Source organism: Polyodon spathula, chromosome 4, assembly GCF_017654505.1.
Source record: "Polyodon spathula isolate WHYD16114869_AA chromosome 4, ASM1765450v1, whole genome shotgun sequence".
NCBI classification, from domain to species: Eukaryota; Metazoa; Chordata; class Actinopteri; order Acipenseriformes; family Polyodontidae; genus Polyodon; species Polyodon spathula.
Window position 1 is genome coordinate 84,491,233 of NC_054537.1, and position 25,214 is coordinate 84,516,446.

The 25,214-nt window shown below is 39.0% G+C and overlaps 1 protein-coding gene across 1 annotated transcript in view; it reads left to right on the forward strand.

Annotated features, from left to right (window-relative positions):
- The first annotated feature begins 403 nt into the window (after positions 1–403).
- The window catches only part of abcb4 (ATP-binding cassette, sub-family B (MDR/TAP), member 4), a 33,522-nt gene continuing 8,711 nt past the window's right edge, over positions 404–25,214 (forward strand). The window contains exons 1-18 of the mRNA XM_041248825.1: positions 404–509; positions 2,929–3,009; positions 4,931–4,988; positions 6,432–6,570; positions 7,583–7,640; positions 8,358–8,549; positions 9,226–9,397; positions 10,240–10,364; positions 10,759–10,930; positions 11,350–11,463; positions 18,583–18,693; positions 19,014–19,139; positions 19,517–19,720; positions 22,226–22,396; positions 22,732–22,893; positions 23,094–23,252; positions 23,498–23,644; positions 23,876–23,980. Coding sequence (XP_041104759.1) covers positions 2,945–3,009; positions 4,931–4,988; positions 6,432–6,570; positions 7,583–7,640; positions 8,358–8,549; positions 9,226–9,397; positions 10,240–10,364; positions 10,759–10,930; positions 11,350–11,463; positions 18,583–18,693; positions 19,014–19,139; positions 19,517–19,720; positions 22,226–22,396; positions 22,732–22,893; positions 23,094–23,252; positions 23,498–23,644; positions 23,876–23,980 — 2,280 coding nt within the window. The 5' untranslated portion in view covers positions 404–509; positions 2,929–2,944. The remainder of the gene's footprint in view (positions 510–2,928; positions 3,010–4,930; positions 4,989–6,431; positions 6,571–7,582; positions 7,641–8,357; positions 8,550–9,225; positions 9,398–10,239; positions 10,365–10,758; positions 10,931–11,349; positions 11,464–18,582; positions 18,694–19,013; positions 19,140–19,516; positions 19,721–22,225; positions 22,397–22,731; positions 22,894–23,093; positions 23,253–23,497; positions 23,645–23,875; positions 23,981–25,214) is intronic.

Here is a 25,214-nt window from a genome sequence, read left to right on the forward strand (position 1 = left end):
CATATTAGAAAATACAAAACCTGTTCAATATACCAAGTGGAACCTGAAAGTAAAACACAGGAAAATATCCTAAATTGTCATAGAAATATATTTATAAATTCATATTTAGCAGGACTGGACCCAAGATAAAATTCACTTAATATGCCAGATATATTGTATGGTTTTATTTAAAAATGTGGTTCTATGGCCCAAGAGAAAGTATAAAAACCTGTTTGATGAGGTTAAAAACACATTGAAAAGGGTTACCAAGACAGTGTTATAGTGAAAAACCATGTAGGCTACTTCGAGGTATACCTGCAATGAAATAAGCTGAGGTGATGTAACAGCACTGCACTGCCAAGGCCACTCACTGTCACATTGTGGACAATTATGCTATAAATGTTCAAAAAGCTCAGCCCTTTAACAGAAGCAGTCATTCCATTCCAGAGTCCATTTCAAGCAGCACAATACTATTACGGGAAACAAGTAAGGTGGTTACTGATCACACTCGCATAACTCCAAGAAAAAAGGTATGTATTTAAATATACATATAACATCTCTTTAAGATTTAAGATTTACCGATTGCTTTTCAGAGGTTTCAGTTAACATGGAGAAAATAGCTCAGACCTGTTTAAGTAGTTTTAGCCACCTCAAGACAGTTTGTATGGGATTACTCACTTTCCTGGGGTGGCTAAAACTACTAAAAGCTGATGATGTCTATGTTTTCTATGTATAGTATAATAGTACCCCTTTCACACAGACGAGTTATGACGGCTCAGAACCGGCACTGATGCGATATGTTGGGCTGTGTGAATTTGCCTATACCGTCACACAGCCGTCATACCAGTATCGGCGTTCTCTGAACACCCATATTCACTGCCATTTCTGCGCTCCTACGACATATATATAAATACATATATATATATATATATATATATATATATATATATATATATATATATATATATATATATATATATACACACACACACACACACACACACACACACACACACACACACACACATATATATATATATATATATATATATATATATATATATATATACACACACACACACACACACACACACACATATACATATATATATATATATATATATATATATATATATATTTCTATATATTATAATCGCGGTCAAATTTGGGGAAGCTATAATTGTAAGTGCACATTCAAGCCATTCACCAAAGCACGCTTCTAATGAATACTATACTGAGCATCAAAAGAAACTTATCACTGCTATTTGGATAAAATTCACTAGATGTGATTGAAAAATTACAAACTGTTTTAGAGCAGGTGCAGTGAATTTTGATTGTGCGGATTAACACATTTACATCACGAAGATACTGCAAAATGATGTGTCGGTCTTGGGCATGTGTGGTGACTCTTGGTCTCCCAGTTCGTGGCCTGTCATTGACAGAGTGTGTCCGATTATACCGTCTCGCCAGGTTTTAAATTGCTGGCTGGAAGCATCTAAGACGGCGAGCCACAGTACGCTGCCCTAGTCCAGCCTCCAACATGCCGATTTTTTTTTTTTCTGTGAGTTTCTTTATTGCTTTTATTCACATTTGCAATTCTACAGCTGAAATCACTCCATATCCAGTGTCCAAACAACTGTCTCACTAAATAGGTGATTAAGTGCATATGCTTCAGTCATAGCCACTCAAGCCTGTCATGGTCAAGGATGAATGATCGAGTGTTTAAACGAAACCAAAAAAATGTTGTCAATGTCCATCATTTATATAACTTTGTTTTCGAAAATAAATGTATTATAATAGTGACAAGTTTCTTTTGATGCTCGGTATATAACATTTCGCTTCAAAAGTCCTGTTCACACTTGTATCGCTACGATACTAGTAGTTTGTTCGGTATAGAATACCGGTACAAAACCACTTTCTGCCCTAACTCATTTCTCAATACCGGGACAGTACCGAAACAGTTGCGATATAACTCCCCACACTCATGTATGTTTAAATCGACAGTGTTCAGGTTCTGAATTCGTTTCCACGACGACTGCTGTGAAATGGTTCCGCTGATATGTAATACAGCATGTATTATCGTCCTGTCAACGTACAGTGTTTTGTTTGAGTGTTCAATCATTATTAAGAGACGAGCAGAACATGAAAGGATGAGACAAACAAAAAGGCAACAACAACTAGCCATCTTTTAAAGCATGGGGTTGCAAAGACAACGGGTTTCATCACGGCTTTGGGAATTTTTTTTTTTTTTTTTATATTCCCTAACAAGGGATTTTATTTTAGAGCGGTACTGCTCTGCAGTACGCTTTACCTCATATAGTCATCATCACTAATTTTGTGGAGATTATATTGTCACATATTTTGGCATTTTTTGGTGTAGCCATGATAAATGTACTGCAGCTCACCATAAAATGTAAAGCTGTTAAACTGTAAAGAAAGACGTGCGCGTGCTTCATAATACTGACTTAACTGTATCGATACTGTGTCGGTTTACCTGTCCACACTTAAACTGTTCTGAGTTTTATCGATATATGGGTAAATATCAGGACTTTCTTCCTATGCTTCGGGACGCGGGGCATTTGTAGGAAATCAGAACTATCTCGACCATATTGGGGTTGTTGGCATATATGAATACACTAGTCACCTCTGACACCTGCATACATGCCAACAGTCACTATATGGTTGGGACAGTCCCGATTTCCTAGCAAAGGTCCCGCGTCCCGATGCATATGAAGAAAGTCTCGATATTTACCCATAGGGAAAAAAAAAGTATTCTGCACAGTACAGCAGAGTTAGTGAAAACCACACTCTGTGCTCTTCGTGCGACTGACACATTTGCTGACCACTAAGGTAAGAACGCTTCATTATGTCTATGCACCTGAGATATTGTAGCGGAAAAAATGAACGTGAATGTTGGGCTCGGCTGCTTCAAATGAACTATCTCAACAGGCGAGACAGAAAGAACATGAACGGAGAAACGAACGCCACTTTGAATGAAAAAGTAGAAAACACAAATCATGTGGACACAAGGTAAATTTGATTATTTTTTTTTTTTAAATACACAGTAAATTTTTAAAGCTGTTTTTAATGGTGAACTATCAATTGTAATGCCGATACACGTTACTATAGGGTAAAATACAATAATCTAGGTCTGTGAAACCAGCTGTTAATAATATCAGTCGAGGAAAGATAGGACTGAAAAAAGCATGTATCTATTGACAAATTGTCACAACGCTTTTAACTACAAGCAAACCAAACCCCATTACACTATGTAACACAATTTTTGTTCCTCGGTAGTAAGTGTTATTTCCTAATTGCTTATGCCTCAAAAGTATAGAAAATGGCTATTATTCCCCACAAACTTTGCTTTTGTGACCAGGACAGTGATATTTCAAAATATCACTATTTCGAATGGGAAAACGGGCAAATGTGTGTCTTTTCGTTAACATAAAGTAAAAAAAAACAACAACATATGAATCCAAATTAACATGTATTTATACTAAAGTAATACAAAAATGACCACAAAAGATTTAGAAGTGAGTAGTTTTTCGAGATTTACGATTATGCTGTAAATACAGTATAATCGTAAATCTCGAAAAACTACTCACTTCTAAATCTTTTGTAGTCATTTTTGTATTACTTGGGGGAAAAAATGATCTTGTCATCTCAACATAACAGTTTGAGATGTGAAGATTCCGAGATGTCTCGACATAACAATTTGTCTTCATGTCCTCAATGAGCCATAATAGACCAGCTACTATTCTTAGAGGAAATACAAATTAGGAACTGAGGTTGACATTACAAACATCCTCAGGCATTGTAGAATTATTATTGGGTGTTGGTTGGTGCACTTTTTCATGCTGTTATTGACAATTTGTTTTTAATAGGCCTACTTTCTTCACAGTGATGTACAGGTTCACACTGGCAGACACACAAGGACTAGTTTTTAGATAGTTCTTTCAATAGGCTTGAAACTATTATTTTAACAGGGAGGTTGTCAGAATGTCACAGTCACCTAAAGTGATTTTTTTGCTACTGGTAATGACACAATCAACTTGATTTTCAGAAGGCACATTTGTGCCACAAGTTTTTTACTACCTGATTAAATGACCTCCTTTTCAAAAGCAGCAGGTTTGGCTACCGTGTTTACCATCTTCTAGTTAGGCATCTTAAAATCATAAAATTATGCCCCCAAGAAACTCCTAACTTGCATAGGGTAGTTGTATGCATGGCTCCCTCCTATTTTAACATTCAAAAAACATAGCAGTAAAATACCTTTTTGCACAATACATAAAAATCTAGCTCCGCCTAGCCTGAAAATTTGTGCAGTAAATCCCTAATTGCTTTTATAAACATGGGTGAAAGTCCATGTAAATGTATTTTTTATAGGCAATGCAGTGACATCACTAGTTTGACTACCTTTGATAACATGTGTTTCTCTGTAAAATGCAACCAATTAAGGGGCTTTGCTTTAACAGGCTTTAAATCTAAATGTATTTTCAAAAGTCTCAGATACTGACATGCTGTTTGAAAACCAGTCAGTATTACTTACATTAGTCACATTAACATAAAGCCAGTTTCGCTATTTGTATTGCACTGCAAACCCCTTTTGCGTCCTATTTTCGTTAGCATGAGCCCTTTTGTTTAAAATATATGTTTAAAAAACAAAACACGCATTGCATTTCAGCCCCAAAGACGAAGGTACAGAAAACCACTAAACCCCCTATCTCTCTCAGCTTCCCCCTCAGCATATGTCTCCCCCATTTATTTTCTGAACCTTTTTGCATATTTGTCATCTAAATAGAATACACCATGAACATTCATTGACCACTCAGGACCACCAAAGTTAAAAAGTTATTTGGTGCTACATCTGTCAGTGCTAGTTTTGTAATATAACCTATTCAGTGATATGCTTAAAATGGATGAATCATACGATATCTGTTTTTTGTAGTGAAAAGAAAGTCAAGAAAAAAGAGCCTGAACTACCAATGGTCAGTCCCATAAGTATGGTATGTGTCCGTTTTGGCTATTTTTACAATGTAACATTTTCTGTGTGAAACATTTTGCATAGTCTGTCCTTGATAATGCTGTCTCTGTCCATGGTTTGCATGTGAAATTCATACTTAAAGAGTAAAAAGCTTTACATTATATATTCTTATTTCTTTCTACTGTTCCCTTACCTTTTTATGGTGGTTGAGTGGTTACCTGTTGGTTAGTACATTTCCCAACAAAAACTACATAATGAAGACGAAGGAACATTCAAAGCAAATCTGGAATAAGGTTCTTCAAAAGCACCAATCAGGGGTAGGATATAATAACATTTCCAAGCCATTGAATATCCCCCAGAGCACAGTAAAGTCCATTATTAAGAAATGGAGAGAATATGGCAGAACTGTGATTCTGTCTAGAACAGGCCGTCCTCAAAAACTATCCGGGCGAGAAGGGCACTAGTCAGGGAGGCCACCAAGAGGCCTATGGCAGCTCTAAAGGAATTACAGTCTTCCACGGCTGAGCTGGGAGACACTGTGCATCGGCAACAAAACTGGCCTTTATGGGAGAGTGGCAAAAAGAAAGCCATTGTTGAAAAAAACTCGTATCAAAGGCTTGAGTTTGCCAGAAGGCAAGTGGAAGAAGATTCTATGGTCTGATGAGACCAAAATAGAGCTTTTTGGCCTCAATGCTAAGCACTATATTTGGCGCAAACGTAGCACCTCACATTATCCTGAGAACACCATCCCTACCATGAAGCATGGTGGTGGCAGCATCATGCTATGGGGATGCTTCTCTGCGTCAGGGCCTGGAAATCGTAAAGATTTCGTGATATGATGAAGATAGAGGGCAAAATGGATGCAGCAAAGTACAGCGAAATCCTGGAGGAAAACCTGCTGAAGTCTGCAAGAGACCTGGGTCAATGTCCTGGCGTGGCCCAGTCAAAGCCCGGACCTCAATCCAATTTAAAATATGTGAAAAGAGTTGAAAATTGCTGTTCAACAAAGGTCCTCAACCAACTTGACAGAGCTTGAGCAATTTTGCAAAGAAGAATGGGCAAAAATTACAGTGTCCAGATGTGCAAAGCTGAGACACTGATAAGAGACTTATCCAAATAGACTCATGGCTGTAATTGCTGCCAAAGGTGCCTCTACCAAATATTGACTCAAGGGGGTGAATACTTATGCAATCAATTATTTTCTGTTTTGTATTTGTAATTAATTTAGAACAATTTGTAGCTTTTATTTTTCAGTTTGACATTATGGACTTTTTTTGTGTTGATCAGTGGCAAAAACTCCTTATTAAATCCATTTTGATTCCATGTGTAACTCAATAAAATGTGGAAAAGTCCAAGGGGATGCAGAAAAGTACAAAGGGGGGGGTGAATACTTTTGAGAGCCACTGTACACTGCTACAAATGGAAGTGACAGTACTTTAACATTTGTGATGTATGTTTTGAGCAGTTTCGCTATGCAGACTCGGTGGATATACTGCTAATGGTCCTGGGCACACTTATGGCAGTAGCTCATGGGGCCGCCATGCCCGCCATGGTTATAGTGTTTGGAGACATGACAGACAGTTTTGTTTCTGATTCCATTGCAGGTATGTAGCCATTGAAAAAGGCAACACAAAGTTTCCTGAATCAAAGGGTTTTCAATCTATTTAAAATGTCCACCTTATGAAATGAGAACAAATATGTGAATTCAAAATTAGAGCAATCAGTTACATGTAAAAGTTGAAGACCGTGACATTTATCAACAGAGCAGTATGACATAGATTTTTGTCTCCAGAATGTAACACTCTCAGTGTTGTATGCTAGATACTGTTAACAGCAAGTTTCATTGCAGTTGGATGAGCTGTTTTCCAGATAAATGTGCAAGGACTGTTCCGGTCTATCCCTGTCAAAACAGATTTCATGACCTATGGGGAAACATTTGTAATAAGAATATATGCTTGCTTTCATAAGTTGTCTACATCTTCTTTATGAAATAATCTGTTCGCTCATGTATATTGTGATTGAAAATAATGTCACCATATAATAAATAACAAGTTACCAGTATGGTTAAAATTGCAGTAGCCTTTGATTGATGTAACAAATTAAACAGTCAGACCTGCTTATAACAACTGCTTATGGGACTGTCTAAAAGTGGATTCAACGCTTGTGATTCTGTGGTTGCTATTAAAAGTTGTATTTTTGTTTTGATTAAGGTCAAGGAATTGATCATATGTTTTTTAAGAGTGTATTTTAATTACTTTCAATTCAACGCGACACCCTTTAAAATTCTGTAGGCCCCTGTTTTGAAGTGCAAAGTTTACCCCCACCCCTTTTATTTGAAAGGAATAAACAAAAACAAAATCTAAAGCTAGCAACTACCAACAACTAAATAAAGCAATGCACTAGTTGTATAGTATTAAGAAAACATAGATCAATTAAGAGTGAATGTTACATTTGTTCTTAAATCTTAAGATCTACATTTTTTTGCAGGCTCTGTATGTATTATCTAAAGGAAACGTAGCCTTGCTTATTTTCTAAGCATTCGCAGAATACTCTGTTGTTGCAAACTGTTGCATGTTGACTTATTGTTGTTTTTATTTGTGCAATATTGTTCCCTAGGACAAACAAATTTTACTTGGCCACAATCGAATGAAACATTGGAACAACAAATGACAAGGTACAAACACCTTATACAACTACTATCTTTATTATATATATATATATATATATATATATATATATATATATATATATATATATATATACATATATATATATATACACACACACACACACATATATATATATATATATATATATATATATATATATATATATATATTTTTTTTTTTTTTTCAGTCCTTTACAATATTATATTTTGTATGACCTACTACCTCATTTTGGTGAATATGCAATAAACATTGTCTGTTTGATCATATAAGTTAGTATGTATACGATATACAATATGCTGACAATATTGCTGTTGGGCAAGAGGAGTGCAAAAGGAATTTGAGCCCAATGTTCAAAATGAGAAGACACTTTTATACCATAAGTGACAAGGTCAGCTGTACATTTGAACTTTTTACAAAACAAAGAGCAGAATACATAGTTAATGCTGTTATCTATATTGTTATAATTTTTGTATGTTGGTAGTTCGTGCACGAAACAAAGAAGCATATAAGATCATCTGGCATTTTGATTTGCAGAGAGTGGCTTCATGATTTAACAGAATGTATGGTGTACAGAAGGCCTTCTTTTTCCATGGTCTAGGAATTAATCACGATGCTTTTGTATAGCCTACATGTGAGGCACAGCACCTTTGGGTTTCTTTAAAAGAAACCTTGCAAGTGTAGTGTGAATTGTGCTTTAGTAATGTCCCTGTTCTCTGTTTTAGTTTTGCCTATTACTACACAGGACTGGGGGCAGCAGTTTTACTTGCTGCCTACATGCAGATTTCCTTTTGGACCCTGGCTGCAGGCAGGCAGATAAAGAAGCTGAGGAAAAAGTTCTTCCATGCAGTTGTGCGACAAGAAATAGGATGGTTTGATGTGAACGAAATAGGAGAGTTGAACACACGTCTGACAGAGTAAGAGCAGTCATTTTTAGTACTTCATTAGTACTTGTAGAAAGCTTGAAAAAGGCAGTTCTAGACACAGGAGAACATTCTCAGAACACATCATATCTATATTACTAAAAGATTAAAATCCGTGTTTTAACATTCTATAAACCCTTATAAAAAAAATATCTATATCTATATCTATATCTATATCTATATATATATATATATATATATATATATATATATATATATATATATATATATAATATATATATATACTTTGCCCTTGACTTGATAAAATGTAGCTTTGTTTTACAGTTTTATTATAACCATAAAAACCTTACTTTGGTAATTCATGGCAATAATAGGGAAAAAGGGTGAACAAAATATGTTTTGTATTTTGCATGTTTTAAAAACTGGATAAAAGTTAAATGTAGATATTTAGAAAAAAAAGTTGTATGCATCATGTGATATATTAGAGACAAACCATCATTTGTGTGATAGCAAATACATCTTTCATATCTTCTGGCTGCTGCATTACCCACAGTGGGAAACTTCAAAAATGAATTTTGTCACCTACTGTACACAGTGTTGTGTTTCTTTGTTAAGACTAAACTGTATTATGTATTAATGTAATGCATGGTCTACATGTACTGACACTGTTATTACCGTCTTTGATTTTTTAAACTCTGTTTCTTCCCAGTGACATTTCCAAGATAAATGAAGGAATTGGTGATAAAATTGCCTTGCTTATCCAGTCAGTGGCTACCTTCTTAGGTGGATTCATTGTAGGCTTTGTAGAAGGATGGAAGCTGACTTTAGTTATTATGGCAATCAGTCCAGTCCTGGGAGTGTCAGCTGCTGTCTTCTCCAAGGTGGGTAACATAAACAATACCTTGTGTTAGTTATTTACTAAACAGCAAACAAAGATCATGGCAAACTACTGTATATTCCTGTGGCAAAAAAATAAATAAAATTGAACAGTAATTTAGATAACATGACCCAGTGAAAAAGGACAGGGCCTATTTAAAAATTAACTGACTGCGATTTCCTATCACTGTGCTTGCAAACAAATGTGAGATTTAACAGTGATGCTTATTTGTGTGCAGGTTAAAGTCCCAATGTGCACTGCCAGCACGTGCCCAAGCAGCGAATGGACATTAATCTGGAGTGAAAACATGATTGTAAATGAAGTAACTGCCAATCATGTTGTTTTGAGGTGTTTCTTAGTATAACACAGCAATGACTTTTCCCTGTTCCCACAGCCTATATAATTTGCAATAGAAATCACTGGCTTTTCACTCATTAGAGCTGACTGAGTTTTTTTTCAGTCCAAAATTGCTCAAGTGAATTTATTAATGAGGCCACTCCTGTAAAGTTCTCCTGACACAAGTTGACGTCAACCCCTTGAAGAGTGTGTAAAAACATAGTACACAATGGACAGAATAACCTTACATTTGCATTAACAGATTGTGCCTGTTGCTAAATAGAAACCGAAGGCTGCAATTTTGTGTTAGATTCAGTACCATCAGAGTCGCATTCACCAGAATCAAATTGAATATTGAATTATAAATTGGAACCCCCTTTTTTAGAGCTGAGAAAATAACTCAAAATGAATATTTATCAATAGTACCCTATGATTAAAAATATTGGTGAAGATATGTATTTAAAACAGAAATGCTTCCAGCCAGGTTAACACAAATGTCTGGTTTCCCAGGTCTTGACTAGTTTTACTAGTAAAGAGCAAGCGGCCTATGCAAAAGCAGGAGCAGTGGCTGAGGAGGTGCTGTCGTCCATCAAGACTGTGATGGCTTTTGGGGGACAAAAAAAAGAGTTAGAAAGGTAAGATATTTTGAAGAGGTACTGCAGGACCAAACAGTAAGCCTGTCTTAGTGGTCACCTGAGCTAAGTGGTGACCAGTTTTTACCTGCCAGTAAGCAGTTTCAATACAGGTAAATCATCTAGCTATTCAACACTGAATAACGCTACATTTAAAAATAGGTTTTGACTACAGCTCTTTCTTCATGTGTTTCTTAAGTGACAGTGCATTACATAAAATAATGAAAAAAATAGTGATATTTCCAGCATTCACCTGGTAAATCATAACTGACTTTTTGCTGGTATTTTTTTAATTGCCAAGTTAAGATTTGGGGAGCAATCCTGTTTAGCACAAGCTTGTTTAAATTTTGCTCAAATCCAATTTTAATCCCAATGGCAATATGTAACCATTGAACAGGTATCACGTAAATTTAGAAGATGCCAAGAACGTTGGAATAAAGAAGGCTCTCTCTGCAAACATCTCAATCGGCTTTTGCTTCTTTATCATCTACGCGTCCTACGCGCTGGCTTTCTGGTATGGAAGCACACTTATTCTAGATGAAGGGTACACCATTGGAAAAGTACTAACGGTAAATACCACATACTGGTAAAATGAAAAATACATAGCTTTTTTATGCTTTGATCAATTATGATGATACAGACATTTATAATGTTCTTGTTATATTTTGTAAATATAAAAAAGGTATTGAACTTATTTTAAATATTATTGTGAGGTTGTGCCAAAAGTACAGAAGGACAAATAATTTTCTCCTATTGCATGCCTTTGAACAAGGAGTACCAGCCAGTAGGGCCTTTAAAACAACATTTTGTAAGTCAAGAAGCTCAGCTTAGTAAATCATAGGCACAGAGCACATTGAGAGGTATTGTAAGCCTAATAAAAACCTTTGATTAAATATATAGTATAACACTGAGAATCGAAAGGCAAGGGTAGCAAATATTTGGCATTGACTCAATGATTCACACGTAATGCAGATCTGTTTCTTTACAGGTCTTCTTTGCAGTTATGATTGGAGCTTTTGCGGTTGGCCAAACATCTCCAAATATCCAATCATTTGCCAGTGCAAGAGGAGCAGCTCATAAAATATTTCACATCATTGACAGTGTATGTACATTTTTCACATCATTGACAGTGTATGTACATTTTTCAAGTATGTAAATAGTTTTTTTGTTCCTTCAGTAGTTCTATTTTTGCTATCCTTCTCCTTCTTGTTCCCATTTTCCATATTTGGTTTTGGTGCACAATGGTTATATCAACAAGCAAGGGTTTTAAACTCACTCAATTCATTATAGAGAGAAGCACAGTCAACATTATGTTTACATTACTATGAATAGTGGGATATTAATGGTTAACATAAAACAGGAAGCTCGATAAAAAGGAAGACATTTAGTTTCATCAAGATGTTTGAGCTGATATAGTTGGCATACCTCCAATTTAATTGTATGTGTGATTTGATTTATATTATGTTGTATATTAAATTACTGTTTAGCTTCTCTTATCAACCCTCAGTTGCCATGCAAACAGAATGAGAACCACTGATTGGGAGTAGGGCGACTGAGTGGATAGGCAGTGATATATGAAGCCTTTCACCTGTAGGTCTCTAGTTCAAATCTAGTCAAGATCAGTAATGACTGAAGGTGATATTGATCTAATTGATCTATGTCAACATTATTATTATTATTATTATTATTTATTATTATTATTATTATTATTATTATTATTTTTATTATTATTATTATTTATTAGCAGTTGCTACAAAGTATCACATTACAAAGTATCACATTACAAATAAGAACGGTTATAAAATACAATAAAGCCAGTTGTAAGTAAGAGCAAATTTAAATGAGAGAAAATAAGAGGTTTGAGCCACACACCCTCACGCAACCTTTTAGTGTCATTGCCATGATTGACAGGCGGGTCAAACATTGCTATTTTTCATTTGGTGGAGCCATGCTAAGGGGGTTTTGCCCCAGGAGGTAGTACTGGAGTGACTCGGCTGTCCACTTTACCGCTAGGCACTCCTTCTTGATGTTGGTATAATAATTTTTTTCACGGGGAAGGAGCTTCCTGCTGATACACAGGACCAGGTGCTCACTTCCCCGCACCTCCTGAGACAACACTGCCCCGAGACCTGCCTCTGATGCATCCGTCTGCAGGGTGAACCTACTGAAATCAGGACTGCACAGCACTGGCTTGCTACACAGTCTCCTCTTCAAAGCGAGAAAGGCACTCTGACATGGCTCCACCCACAGACCATATTTGGGGCAGCCTTCTTGGTGAGGTATGTCAAAGGAGTGGCGAGGGTGGAAAACTCCAGGATAAACTTACGATAGTACTCCACCAGCCTCAAGAAGGAGCACACCTGGGTTTTAGTCGTAGGAGTTAGATAGTCAGCCAAGGCTTTCACCTTTGCAATCAGCAGTCTGAACTGGCCACCTCCTACTTGATACCCCAAATACTCACTCTTCCCATTGACACACTTCTTTGGGTTAGCAGTTGTCTCAGCCTCGTGCAAGGATTGTAGTACAGCTGCTACCTTACACAGATGACTAGACCAATCCTCACTGTGGATAACCAAGGTCATCAATGTAAGCAATGGCATACAGCCGATGGGGACGCAAAATGCAATCCATCTTCCACGGGAAAGCGACTGGCGCTCCATACAACCCAAAGGGCATGGTAATAAATTGGTATAACCTGAAGGGGGTGAAAAACATTGTCCTCTGCCAAGACTCTGGGGTCAGGGGTATCTGCCAGTACCCCTTTGTTAAATCCAGTGTTGTCATAAAGTGAGCCGTGCCTAAATGCTCCAGTAATTCATCTACCCGGGGCATGGGATAAGCATCATACCTCTCCTAGTCAATACAAAACTGAGTTGAGCCATCTGGCTTGTCCACTAAAACAATTGGACTAGTCCAGTCACTCTGGGACTCATCTATTACCCCCAACCTAAGCATTTTCCCAATCTTTGCTTCCACTAGCGGACCTTTTACTTTCAAGTATATGTTACTGCCATTTAACAGGACACTTCTGGAAAAGCTGCCAAAAGATCTTGAGTTTGACATTTCTGTTTTGGTGTGCTTTTCCTTCCATTGCCCCAGCTGGCAGATCTCATAGTCCACTGTCCCAACACAGCATGTAACCTCAAAAGGTCCTTGCCACTTTGCCAGAAGCTTAGACTCAGAGATGGGTAATAATAGAAACACTTTATTCCCTGCTGAAACTTGCGCATCCGGACCCCCCTGTTGTATTGTGTCTCGTCTGTGCTGAGCCTGCTGCAAATTGTCATGTGCCCACCAACCCACAAACTCAGGACATTTGCGCAGATCCAATACATACCGGACTGTATTGGTCAAATTGTCCTGCTGTTCCTCCCACATCTCTCTGACCAGACTGAGCACGTCCCGGGGTCTCCGCTCATACAGCAGCTTGAATGGAGATAAACTTGTGAAAGCCTGGGGTACTTCTCTGATAGCAAAGAGAAGGGAAGGAATCAGCTGGTCCCAGTTGCACATTCAATGAATCTGCACAACATGCTTTTTAAGGTTTTATTAAAACGCTCCACCAAACCATTAGTCTGGGTGTGCTAAACTGATGTCCAGATGGTCTTAATCCCCAAAAGTTTACATGTTTCGCAGATTAGCTGTGACATGAAGTTGGGACCTTGGTCGGTCAGTATTTCCCAGGAAATACCTACCTACCATACCACCAGCTCATTGGCGATAGACTCGGCAGATGCAGAGCGGAGTGGGATGGCTCGGGATTACATATAGCGTAATCCAGAATGACCAATAGGTGACTGTATCCTGCCGCACTCCTCTGTATTGGTCCAACTGTGTATACCCCAATACACTCAAATGGTGCTTCCACCTGTGGCAATGGCACCAGTGGGACCTGTGGGATGGCTCTAGGGCTAGCAAGGTGGCATTCCTGGCAGCACGTCCCCATCAATCCCTAGCCAAAAGAATCGTGTCACTAGTCTCACTCTGGTTTTGTCCCAGCCCAAATGATCAGACAGGGGAATAGCGGGAGCCCGGTGCAATAAATCTTCCCTAACTGTCTTAGGAATGAGCAACTGGTGACTCACTTCCTCAGTCTGGGGTGATACAGTAAATAAGTGCATGTCTGGGCTTGACTACTCGACTATTAACCATAGCTTTGCCTCCCCACCCAGAACCTTCACCAACCACCCCCACATGAAACCGTATTCCGTACCAATTCCCTCAATGGCTAGCCCTCATTCTTAGTGACCCAGCATTCCCATTTTGTTTTTCAGGGCTTGAATCTATTGCAAAACCAAGCTGGGTCTCAGAAATGGAAGATGTCACCAATTACATCCTCCTTCTTAGCCAGTGGATGGATTTGGACAGTCACAGCAGTCAACCAATTTTTGAACTACTCATAGTCCTGCCCCAGAATGACTGGCACTGGCAAGCGAGGGCACAACCTCACTTGTACTCACATCACCGTCTGCCCAATTTTTAACTCCACTGAGACCTTTGGATAGGTATGCATAGCCCCATGAAGACATTTTTATATGAATCCGTCCTAGTAATTGTTTATGCCCCGGTGAGGTTAACCCATCTTGTATTAGGGACTGACCACACCCTGAATCCAAGAGAGCTTGGGTTTGTGGACCATCCACTTTAACAGGAAGGACAAAACCTGTCTGCTGGAATAACTGAGGTAATTGAACATTCTTAACTGTAGAGATGTGGTCACATTCAATGGCTGGGCAATCCTGAGCAATGTGGCCCACATCCTGGCATGTCCAACACCTCAATTGACCTGGTTCCCACTAGGTCCTGGTTCCCTCGGTTCTGTCATTTCGCCAGCTGGACTGCTCGGTCCAGAGTTTTAGGTTCCTGCCACTGAACCCATAGGCGAATTCACGGAGACAGGCATTCCAGGAACCGCTCCACCATGATGACCTCCACCATCCGGTCTTTGATTGTGGCATCGGGGTTCAGCCAGCACACTAGTCCCGGAGTCAATGGGCAATCACCCGGGGATGTTCACTGGCCTCAAACCCTTCCTCCCGTAATTTCTTCCGATATCCTCCGCCATTGCCCTCACTCAATTTAGGATGGCTGTCTTGAGAGTGGGGTAGTCCATCATGGCTGTTGGGGACAGGGCTGTTGCTGCAGCCTGTGTGGCATCCATCAGCTCCCTCTGGATGAGCGATGCTGTGTGTTAGCAGGGCTAGTGAATCCTACTCTGACACCACCATGTGATAGGGTGCATGGGTGAGTCACAGATGGACACAGGCAATGGTCCAGATAAGCTGCACACCCGCCTTTTTTACCCATTAAAAAATCAGAAATATGCGCTAAATTAAAAGTTAATGCGCAACAATATGCACAGCTTGTCTGCCTCCCTTCCCGCCTCTCCTAAAACTTCCACTAACAACTAAATCTCCCAGAATACAATGTCTTCAGTTACAAGGAACCTCCACACAAGAACAAATAAACTCAAAAACATTATCCAATCTCTGGCTTGCTCTGTTGTCTTTGCAGCCAATCACAGTAAGTATAAGAAAAAATTAAAGCTACACAGGTTGAAGTGTAAACACCCCAGTCCAGCTACAAATCCAACTGGAATCACCGTCAGAGGCAACCGCTTAAAATAAAAGTGCCTATAATATTAAACCAACTGTTTTATAACTTATTAATCCATTTTCCTTATTTTATTTCTGTATGGCTTTATATTAAAGTTTTAACATGTTCGCTGAGTTTAAGAATGTAATTTTAAAGTATAAGTAACATAATTTGCAGACAGTATCTGTTTTAGGCATATGCACCCCATGCAATTGCATGGGGCCCCCTGTTGTCGTGGCTTAGTTACTATAAAAAAAAATAATTAAAAAACCTTATATTCACTTCTAGTCTGCACCAGAAGCAATGACTTATTAGCTATTTTACCGTTCTTTTTAGCTATGCAGTTTAAATCCGTGTCAAGCTTATGTCAGTATGTAACGCGTATTCGTTTAACCCACGCTTTTAAGATAAAATTGGCAAGACATTTTTAAATGAACTAATTTCGACACACTACAAACAAAGTTTGCTTGCACATGCCGTCAGTGCTGAAAACGTGAGGGGAATACATGTATAGATGTCTCACGCATAGGGCTGCATGTTTGAATGAACCTGAAAACAAATTAAAATAAATGCGTTTCCAGCCACTGTATTGTCCTCGCCTCTTGCTATGCTCGACTACATCTAAGAGAAATGTGTTGGACCTGTATCCTAACCTCAGTATTGCCCTGTGTCTGCTTTTGACTGGGCCTATTGTGTCAGGGGAGAAAAGCATTTCATACCTGAGCATGAAATTAATCAAAAAACTATTTACTTTCGCAGAACAGTGTGCACCAGATTTGCCGAAAACTGGATTATTCAGCTAGAATTGCAGACTTTGCCACTGCAAAAGCACAAAAGGTTAATTTCTAACTGTCATTGTGAGTGTGGTTTTTTTTGAGATTGCTGTAGTAAAATGCAATGCAAATAGTCATTGTTGCCTTGTTTGAAAGTCATGGTATACCATAGTACTGGTAAGAGTAGGGGCCCTGGAGTTGAGTTTAGCATGGGGACATTGCCGTTAAAATGGAAAGCTCTTATTTAAAGATTGTACAGTATTTATCGAGATTACTCATGACTTCAAGGTAATGTTACATTTAACTCACTGAAAATACATTTTATTCTGTCGGTGTTAAAATTAGAGGGTAAGTTACCACAAAACCGTATGTGGAGCGCTGGGCACGGGAGGCAGACAGGTTTCTTTGACAACGCCACACAGGTGCACAAGATTTATTTAAACATAAGGGGGAGTCCTATACCAACAATGCTAAGTATGCTTGGGTGGTACAAGCCCATTTAAGCACCCACTGGTGCTGCAAAATAATAATACAAACAAAATGTGAAAGCAAAAGAGAAAATAAACCCTATGAACAAAATTAGAAACAAGAAGTGCTGCTCTATGCAGCATCTCACAGCCTCCGCTAACCGGTGAGGATCGAGTGTCATGGACACTGTCCTCTCCCCATGCTATGAGTAATGCTTCCCCAGTGGATCGGATTAAGAGACCTGGAGACATTAGTTGAGTATTTTATAAAGGTATCAATTCTGCAGTAGTTCTTAATTTAATTGTCATTCCCAATACTGTGGTTGTAATAATGGTGACCTTATTAGCAGATCTATTGGCAGAGCTGCAACAAAATGGAACTATATGCATGTGCATACATGCTATGGATGTACCGTGGATCATAGTGACATTGTTTTGCACAGTATTTTTGGGTCTGATTTTTGATGAAAATTATTCTGTTCTATATACTGTTCATAGTCACCTACGTTTCTATGATACATTACAGTGTGTCATTGTAGTGGGAGACTGTGGCAGTTTGGCCGGTGATTGTGAACAGGTGTAGAGGTGATGCAGTGCAAAAGAAATCACAAACAATTGACCAAATAATAAATCCCGGCAATACACAACGATGTGTACAATAATCACAGACGTATCTGCCCCACATTAATACGACATAAGGTCACCAGTCCTGGGTTCATGTGGTCGTGCTCGGGGTGGGTGATAAACAATGTTATTTGGTGGCAGTATTGGTGCAGTGATGATCCGGCTTGTGCTGGCCCAAGTTACGCGTTAGCTGTCTGGTGGTTCAATAAACACAGACAGTTACTAACCGACAATACAAACGAAAACAACACTCACGAATATTCTTTTTACGTTCTTTTTTTATTTCAGCAGTCACTATTGCAGCTCTCTCGGCCCTTCCAGGTTAAAGCGCAAACCCAAGCGAAGGAAAAGATTAGCGTTTCTCTGGCCCTTTATATGCTACCCCTCATGATCCCTTGGTAAACGATTCCAGCTGCGTCTATTGCTTGCAGCGGCTACCTCGTTTACCTTCCAGGTCAATACGTTCTGCAACAGCTTCCATCCAGGCTGACCGACTTCCCGACCTCGGAAACGAACTGTCAGGCCAGCCCGTCCAGATACTTTTTACAACCTGAACTCATTGTATTTCTGTAACAGAGACGTATTTTACAAAAAATATTTTTATTTGCAGTTTGCATCGGTTTTTGGTGGACTCACTGAGAACAAGGCCTTGGCGTTATTATTCTTATTTCGTATCAAGTAGCTATAGTACCGATCTGTAAAAGTGCTGATTTGTTCAAAGGTGGACTTGTTAATGCATGTAGTTCTACTCTGTGCTTACAGGAACCGAAAATTGATAGTTTTTCAGACAGCGGATACAAGCTAGATCAAATCAAAGGAAATATTGAATTCCAAAATGTGCATTTTACATACCCATCACGACCAGATTCTAAGGTAGGTGTAATAACCCTTTCTGTTTACTCAGTTTTTGTTCTTTAGATTGGGCAATCAAGTTAAATGTACTTTATGTAATTATGTTTATGTATAACTTTTTATTGATTCTTATATTCTTTTATATAATGCAGCATTCATGAACGTTTAGCCATATACAGTAGGTGTATGTAAAAAAAAAAGTAGCATAGCTTAAATTCCTTAATTGGGTTCTATTGAAATAGATCTGTAGGCTGTAAAAGTAATAATGTAATCCTCAGTTCCAGAAATCTGGTCTGTAAAGCAATAATTAAATACATTTTTGTCATTTTGTTAATTTGCAGGTATTAAAAGGTGTGAACCTAAAGGTCAGCAGTGGCCAGACAATTGCACTGGTTGGTAGCAGTGGCTGTGGGAAAAGCACAACAGTCCAGCTGCTTCAGAGGTTTTATGATGCTGATGAAGGAACAGTAAGTATTTGAATTCATTACTATTTCCAGCCTTTCAGACTCTAACCATTTTTCCATGCCAGCCTTTGGGTAAGAACGACAGCATTTTACCAGAAACCTATTTATTTATACCTGTACGAACCATTCAGAAACAAAAAGACAAACATGTTGGCCCAACATACAGTAATTCCTGTCAATTATATATGTAACCACACACATTATTGGCACATTGGTTACAGCCAATGTTATAAGGGCCATTTACAGATGCAGTAGCCTTATTGTGGTTTTTTCATGGAAGCTACAGGGATATTCTCATTTGCCACATTTTGTGAACTTCTGTTTTAGCATAACCTGAGTGAATCATCCTTATAATTCCAAGCTGCTCTGTTTGTTTACAGATTACTATTGATGGAAATGACATTCGATCCTTGAATGTAAAATGCCTCAGGGAAAACATCGGAGTGGTGAGCCAGGAGCCTGTTCTTTTTGCCACCTCTATTTTAGAAAATATCCGCTATGGGAGGGAGGACGTGTCCCTGGGTGAGATTGAAGCTGCCACGAAGGAAGCAAACGCATACGATTTCATCATGAAACTACCCAATGTAAGATCATAGAACTCGTCTCCCTTGTAATAACACTATGTTATATAATTGCTTATGCCTCAAAAGTATAGAAAATGGCTATTATTCCCCACAAACTTTGCTTTTGTGACTAGGACAGTGATATTTTGAAATTTACCTATTTCCAATGAGAAAACGGGCGAATTTGTGTCTTTTCGTTCACATAAAGTCAGAAAAAAACAACATATGAATCCAAATTAACATGTATTTATACTAAAGTAATACAAAAATGACTACAAAAGATTTAGAAGTGAGTAGTTTTTCGAGATTTACGATTATACTGTAAATCACTTTCACGAATCAGCTCCCAAATGTAGTCTCCCATCATGTTCTCGTTATACTGTCCTTGGTAGCGGCGTTCAATGTCCAATATATCCTGGTGGAAGCGCTCGCCTTGCTCCTCCGAGTACGCTCCCATGTTCTTCTTGAATTTATCAAGATGAGCATCAAGGATATGGACTTCGAGGGACATCCTACAGCCCATTGTGCCGTAGTTCTTCACCAGAGTCTCAACCAGCTCCACATAGTTTTCGGCCTTGTGATTGCCCAGGAAGCCCCGAACCACTGCGACAAAGCTGTTCCAAGCCGCTTTCTCCTTACTAGTGAGCTTCTTGGGGAATTCATTGCACTCCAGGATCTTCTTTATCTGTGGTCCGACGAAGACACCGGCTTTGACCTTTGCCTCAGACAGCTTAGGAAAGAAGTCTTGAACGTACTTGAAGGCTGCCGACTCCTTATCTAGAGCTCTGACAAATTGTTCCATAAGGCCCAATTTGATGTGCAGTGGTGGCATCAGCACCTTCCGGGGGTCCACCAGTGACTCCCACTTGACGTTGTTCCTCCCCACAGAGAACTCGGTCCGCTGTGGCCAGTCCCGTCTGTGGTAGTGCACCTTGGTGTCCCTGCTGTCCCAAAGGCAAAGATAGCAGGGAAACTTGGTAAAACCGCCTTGGAGACCCATCAGGAATGCCACCATTTTGAAGTCTCCTATGACCTCCCAGCCGTACTCATCATACTTCAAGGCATCCAGCAAGGTCTTGATGCTGTTGTAATCCTCTTTGAGGTGCACCGAGTGAGCCAGGGGAAGAGACGGGTACTTGTTACCATTATGGAGCAGCACGGCTTTGAGGCTCCTGGATGAGCTGTCAATGAAGAGGCGCCACTCATTCTGGTTACAGGCGATTCCGATTGCCTCGAACAAACTGGTCACATTGTGGCAGAAGCAGAGATCTCTAATCAAGTCGTTGAGGTCTTTTTGGTTGGGGTAGTATGGGTTTCTCTCCTCAGCTCCACCTCTGAAATTGTCATCTGGATCTACAACGTCTTCCTCGCTCTCTGACTTGCTGCTCTCTTCTAAAGACGGCTGCTCTCTCTCCGGAGGAGTGGGTATGGGGAGCTCATGGCAGTGTGGCACCGGGGCGATGGATGAAGGAAGGTCCGGATACGTGATAGCAGGTGCATTCTTGCCAGTCCGACGTTTGGAAGGGTCCACCATGCAGAAGTAGCAGTTGCTTGAGTGGCCAGTGGGTTCCCGCCAAATTCTTTGGATAGCGAACTTCATGGCTCTCTTTTCCCCTCTGTACCATCCTACAAAAATACATTTATTTCACCCCTGACTAATGTGTAAGAGATTCTCACAACATTTCATATATAATATATTTTTTCAATAACATTGAAAATTGTAAAACATTTTAAAATTAAAAACTTTTACAATTTTAAAAATTTTAACAAATTTGATAACATAAAATTCCAAGCAACAATTGTCCATCTTACCTTCCAGAGTTTTTTTGCAGTGCTCGCAGGTGAAATGAGGTGCCCAGGGTTTGTCATGATCCCTGACAGGCAAATATGCCTTGTAGGCCTCACACGTCTTAGCAGATGCTTCCACGGAGTACTGTTTCGCTCTTGTCTTGATAAATTGGCCGCAGACATAGCAAAATGCGTCTGCCGGATGCTTGCAGCCTCTTGATGCCATCTCAGAAAAATGCAGATATGTATCCACTTAGGCAGCTGGAACTAAACTGAACTGGTGGGATTAAGGCCCCTGTATTTATACTACTATTTATATTACTGGAAAGTTCTAGAAAGTTCTAGAAGTTACTCCAAGTTTACTCACCACTGAATCTATCTGGAATGTTCTGGAAAATAGGTAAATTTCAAAATATCACTGTCCTGGTCACAAAAGCAAAGTTTGTGGGGAATAATAGCCATTTTCTATACTTTTGAGGCATAAGCAATTAGGAAATAACACTTACTACCCAGGAACCAAAAAAAAATAAAAAATTTGTTACACGGTGTAATATTAGAGTTATATAAAGAAAAAGTACAAAATACATAAATGAGCGATGAAGCCACACACAGAGTAAATATAGTTAATAAAGGAAATCTTATTTTTAATTTGATCAACTATATATATTAGAGGTGCTATTGGTTATTTCATTAACAAAAACAATGCCTGTATCTCTTTCCATACTGTTAACTCTGAAGAAATTTGAAACCTTGGTTGGCAACAGAGGCACGCAACTTAGCGGAGGTCAGAAACAAAGAATCGCCATTGCTCGAGCTCTGGTCCGCAATCCCAAGATTCTCCTGTTGGATGAAGCAACCTCAGCACTGGATACTGAGAGCGAGGCAATTGTGCAGATGGCACTGGACAAGGTAACGCACTACGCAGAGAAGGCTTCTCTGAAAGACTTTTCTTACTGCAGGTTTGAGTTTGGGTGCTTGAAATCCAGTACTATTGTCATCTCTTCCTGGAAGGCATTAGAGTTGAAGTTTCAATAATGGTATTGTCTTGGATAATGAGTATTCCAGCAAGTTTGGTTTCAATTTATGTGCTTATTAAGATGAATAGAAAAGGCAAACTCACAAAAGTGTACTGTCATGGGCCAAACTTCAGCAGAACCAAGTTGCATCTAGCCTGTGACGTCCGTTGTCAGCCGGTTCACAAACAGCATTGTTGTATTTTTAATGCTGTCTGTTTTGTTTTGCAGGTCAGAAAAGGCAGGACCACTATAGTAGTGGCCCATCGCCTGTCTACAATTCACAATGCAGACATTATCGCTAGCTTTGAGAACGGAGTGATCACAGACCAAGGCACTCATAGCGAGCTGATGAGCAGAATGGGGGTTTACCAGACCCTTGTCACTATGCAGGTATGTTTCTGTGTCCAAGCAGTTTATATACTATTACATTTAGATATATACTGTACATGCATTGACAGCTACAATGTTGTAACAAAAAAACCTTGACCTCTCATACTGCACCTGAAACCATAGGATCTTCTGAGGATCTTCTTTGTTTGCTTCTTTGTCACAGCTTTTTTGTATGTCTCAATTAATACATTTATATCTAGACATACACAAATAAAGATGAAGGGCTGGATGCTGCAGAGGAGGCTGTGGAAGATGAGAAGAGCCCTTCCATGGTATCATTAACTGAATCGACACTGTTCAGAAGAAGTTCAAGCCGAGAGAGTGGAAAAACGACAGAGAAGGATCTGGAAAACAAAGATGTACATTTTTCTGTTGAATTCAGTACCTTACTTTACCTTACAGTACTTTACATTTTATTATCCACATCTGGATACAGTTTACTCAAAGTAACAAGTATTTAGGTGTGTGAAAATACTAGAGTATGGGTTGTGGATTACATGTAAAAATAATTAAAATGAAATATTGCTGTATCATACGCAATTCTGTCTAAACAGAAACTATGTTCAGAATTGAGCATTTCATGAAATCTTCTGCTCTCATCTAGGATGAAAAGGTGCCACGGGTGTCTTTTTTCAATGTCCTCAAACTCAACAAGACTGAGTGGCCCTATCTAGTTTTAGGAACCTTCTGTGCGTTGGTGAATGGAGGTCTCCAACCTGCTTTTGCCATTATCTTTTCCAAAATCATAGGGGTAAGTTCAACTAGCATTTCAATTATACTGAAGACAAATTGAATAACAGAAAATGAAAAGTTAAAATAAATAACGTAGCCTGGAGTGGATATGCTCAAATCTTGATTTTTGTTTTGAGTTTGCTAACCCCAGTTTGAGAACAACTCCATGTTTATCAGGGTCCATTTCTAAAACAATTAAACCTGTTTTGGTGTATATTGACAGATGTTAGAGTGTTGTTTTGTTTTTCAGGTTTTTGCTGAAACAGACAGAGATGTATTGCAATACAAATCCACAATGTTCTCCTTATTCTTTTTAGCAATTGGTGGGATTTCATTTTTCAGCATATTCTTTCAGGTACATTTTCAGTATTTAATATTTAAAATATCATAAAAGTTCTGTGAATATGGTCGGTAGAATGCATTCTTGCCCTTGTTTCTCTTTCCTATATAATTAAGGAGAATTTAAGAATGTCAATTCCATATTTTCACATATTACTGCAGTGATTTTCAGGACATGCGTTTGTAAGATTTAGATAATTAGATGCTTTAATTTACAAATGTGTTTTCTACACTGATTTCTAAGTTTTCTATATTCAGTCCAGTCAGTTGAATAAGATGATAACTTAGCTTTATCCCATATGCAGTCTCTGAGTTTACACAGAGCTGCAATATCCGGATTATACCAAGGGAGAGATGAGTCCTTTATTCTGCTAGATTTCAGAGGAGTTAGTGTGTCACAGACAACATTAAAATGGTGTACAAAAAAGGACCACAAATCATCAACTGCTGGAATCAGACCCAGGTGAACCCAACTAACCTCTAAAAGGTCAGACAGGAATGCCTGACTATGGACATTTTTAAAAGATCTTATAGTCCTTGGAGGTAGTTTTACTCTAGGTCCATTTCCTAATACTAAAACTAATACATTAGCATTATTGGTAAAAGTAAGATCAATTGTGGTAGCAGATTCGTTACTTTTAGTATAACGAGTGGGCTCATTTATTAACAAAGTTATATTATATTGGCTAATGACATTTCTTAATTTGTACTTGTGGAAGGGTGGTGGGTGATTCACTGACACGGGAGACAGAACCAATGTACTTGGAAGATCACACAGGTGCTCAGTTTTATTTTTAGCACTTTCACTTTTTACCCGCAGAGGGCACTGTTGTCCATGGGCTGCCTATCAACAATAATAGACAGCACCACGGAAATACCAAAGCTGGTAGTTGAATTAACTGTGGGCACACTCGCAGGTGCTCAAAATAATAATGAAAACAGAAGGCAAAAAGAACAAGGAAAAATAAAACAGTAATAAAACTACAAATAAAAGGTGCTGCACTCGGCAGCGTTATCCCGGTCGCCGCTACCCGCACGACCCGGATCACCAACCTACTCTAGCGGCTCCCTGCCTGCTCTAAACAATACTTCGTGGGTCTGCTCAAGGGTTCCCCGCTGTCACTCTCTGGCTTGTTAGTTGCTGTCTTTCTCCCAGCTGGTTTCTTGGTCCTCGACCAGCGCTTCCGCACACACAGCGTGTCTAAAAGGGCAGACCTGAGGAAACAGTAGAGCATTATCTTACAGGGCTA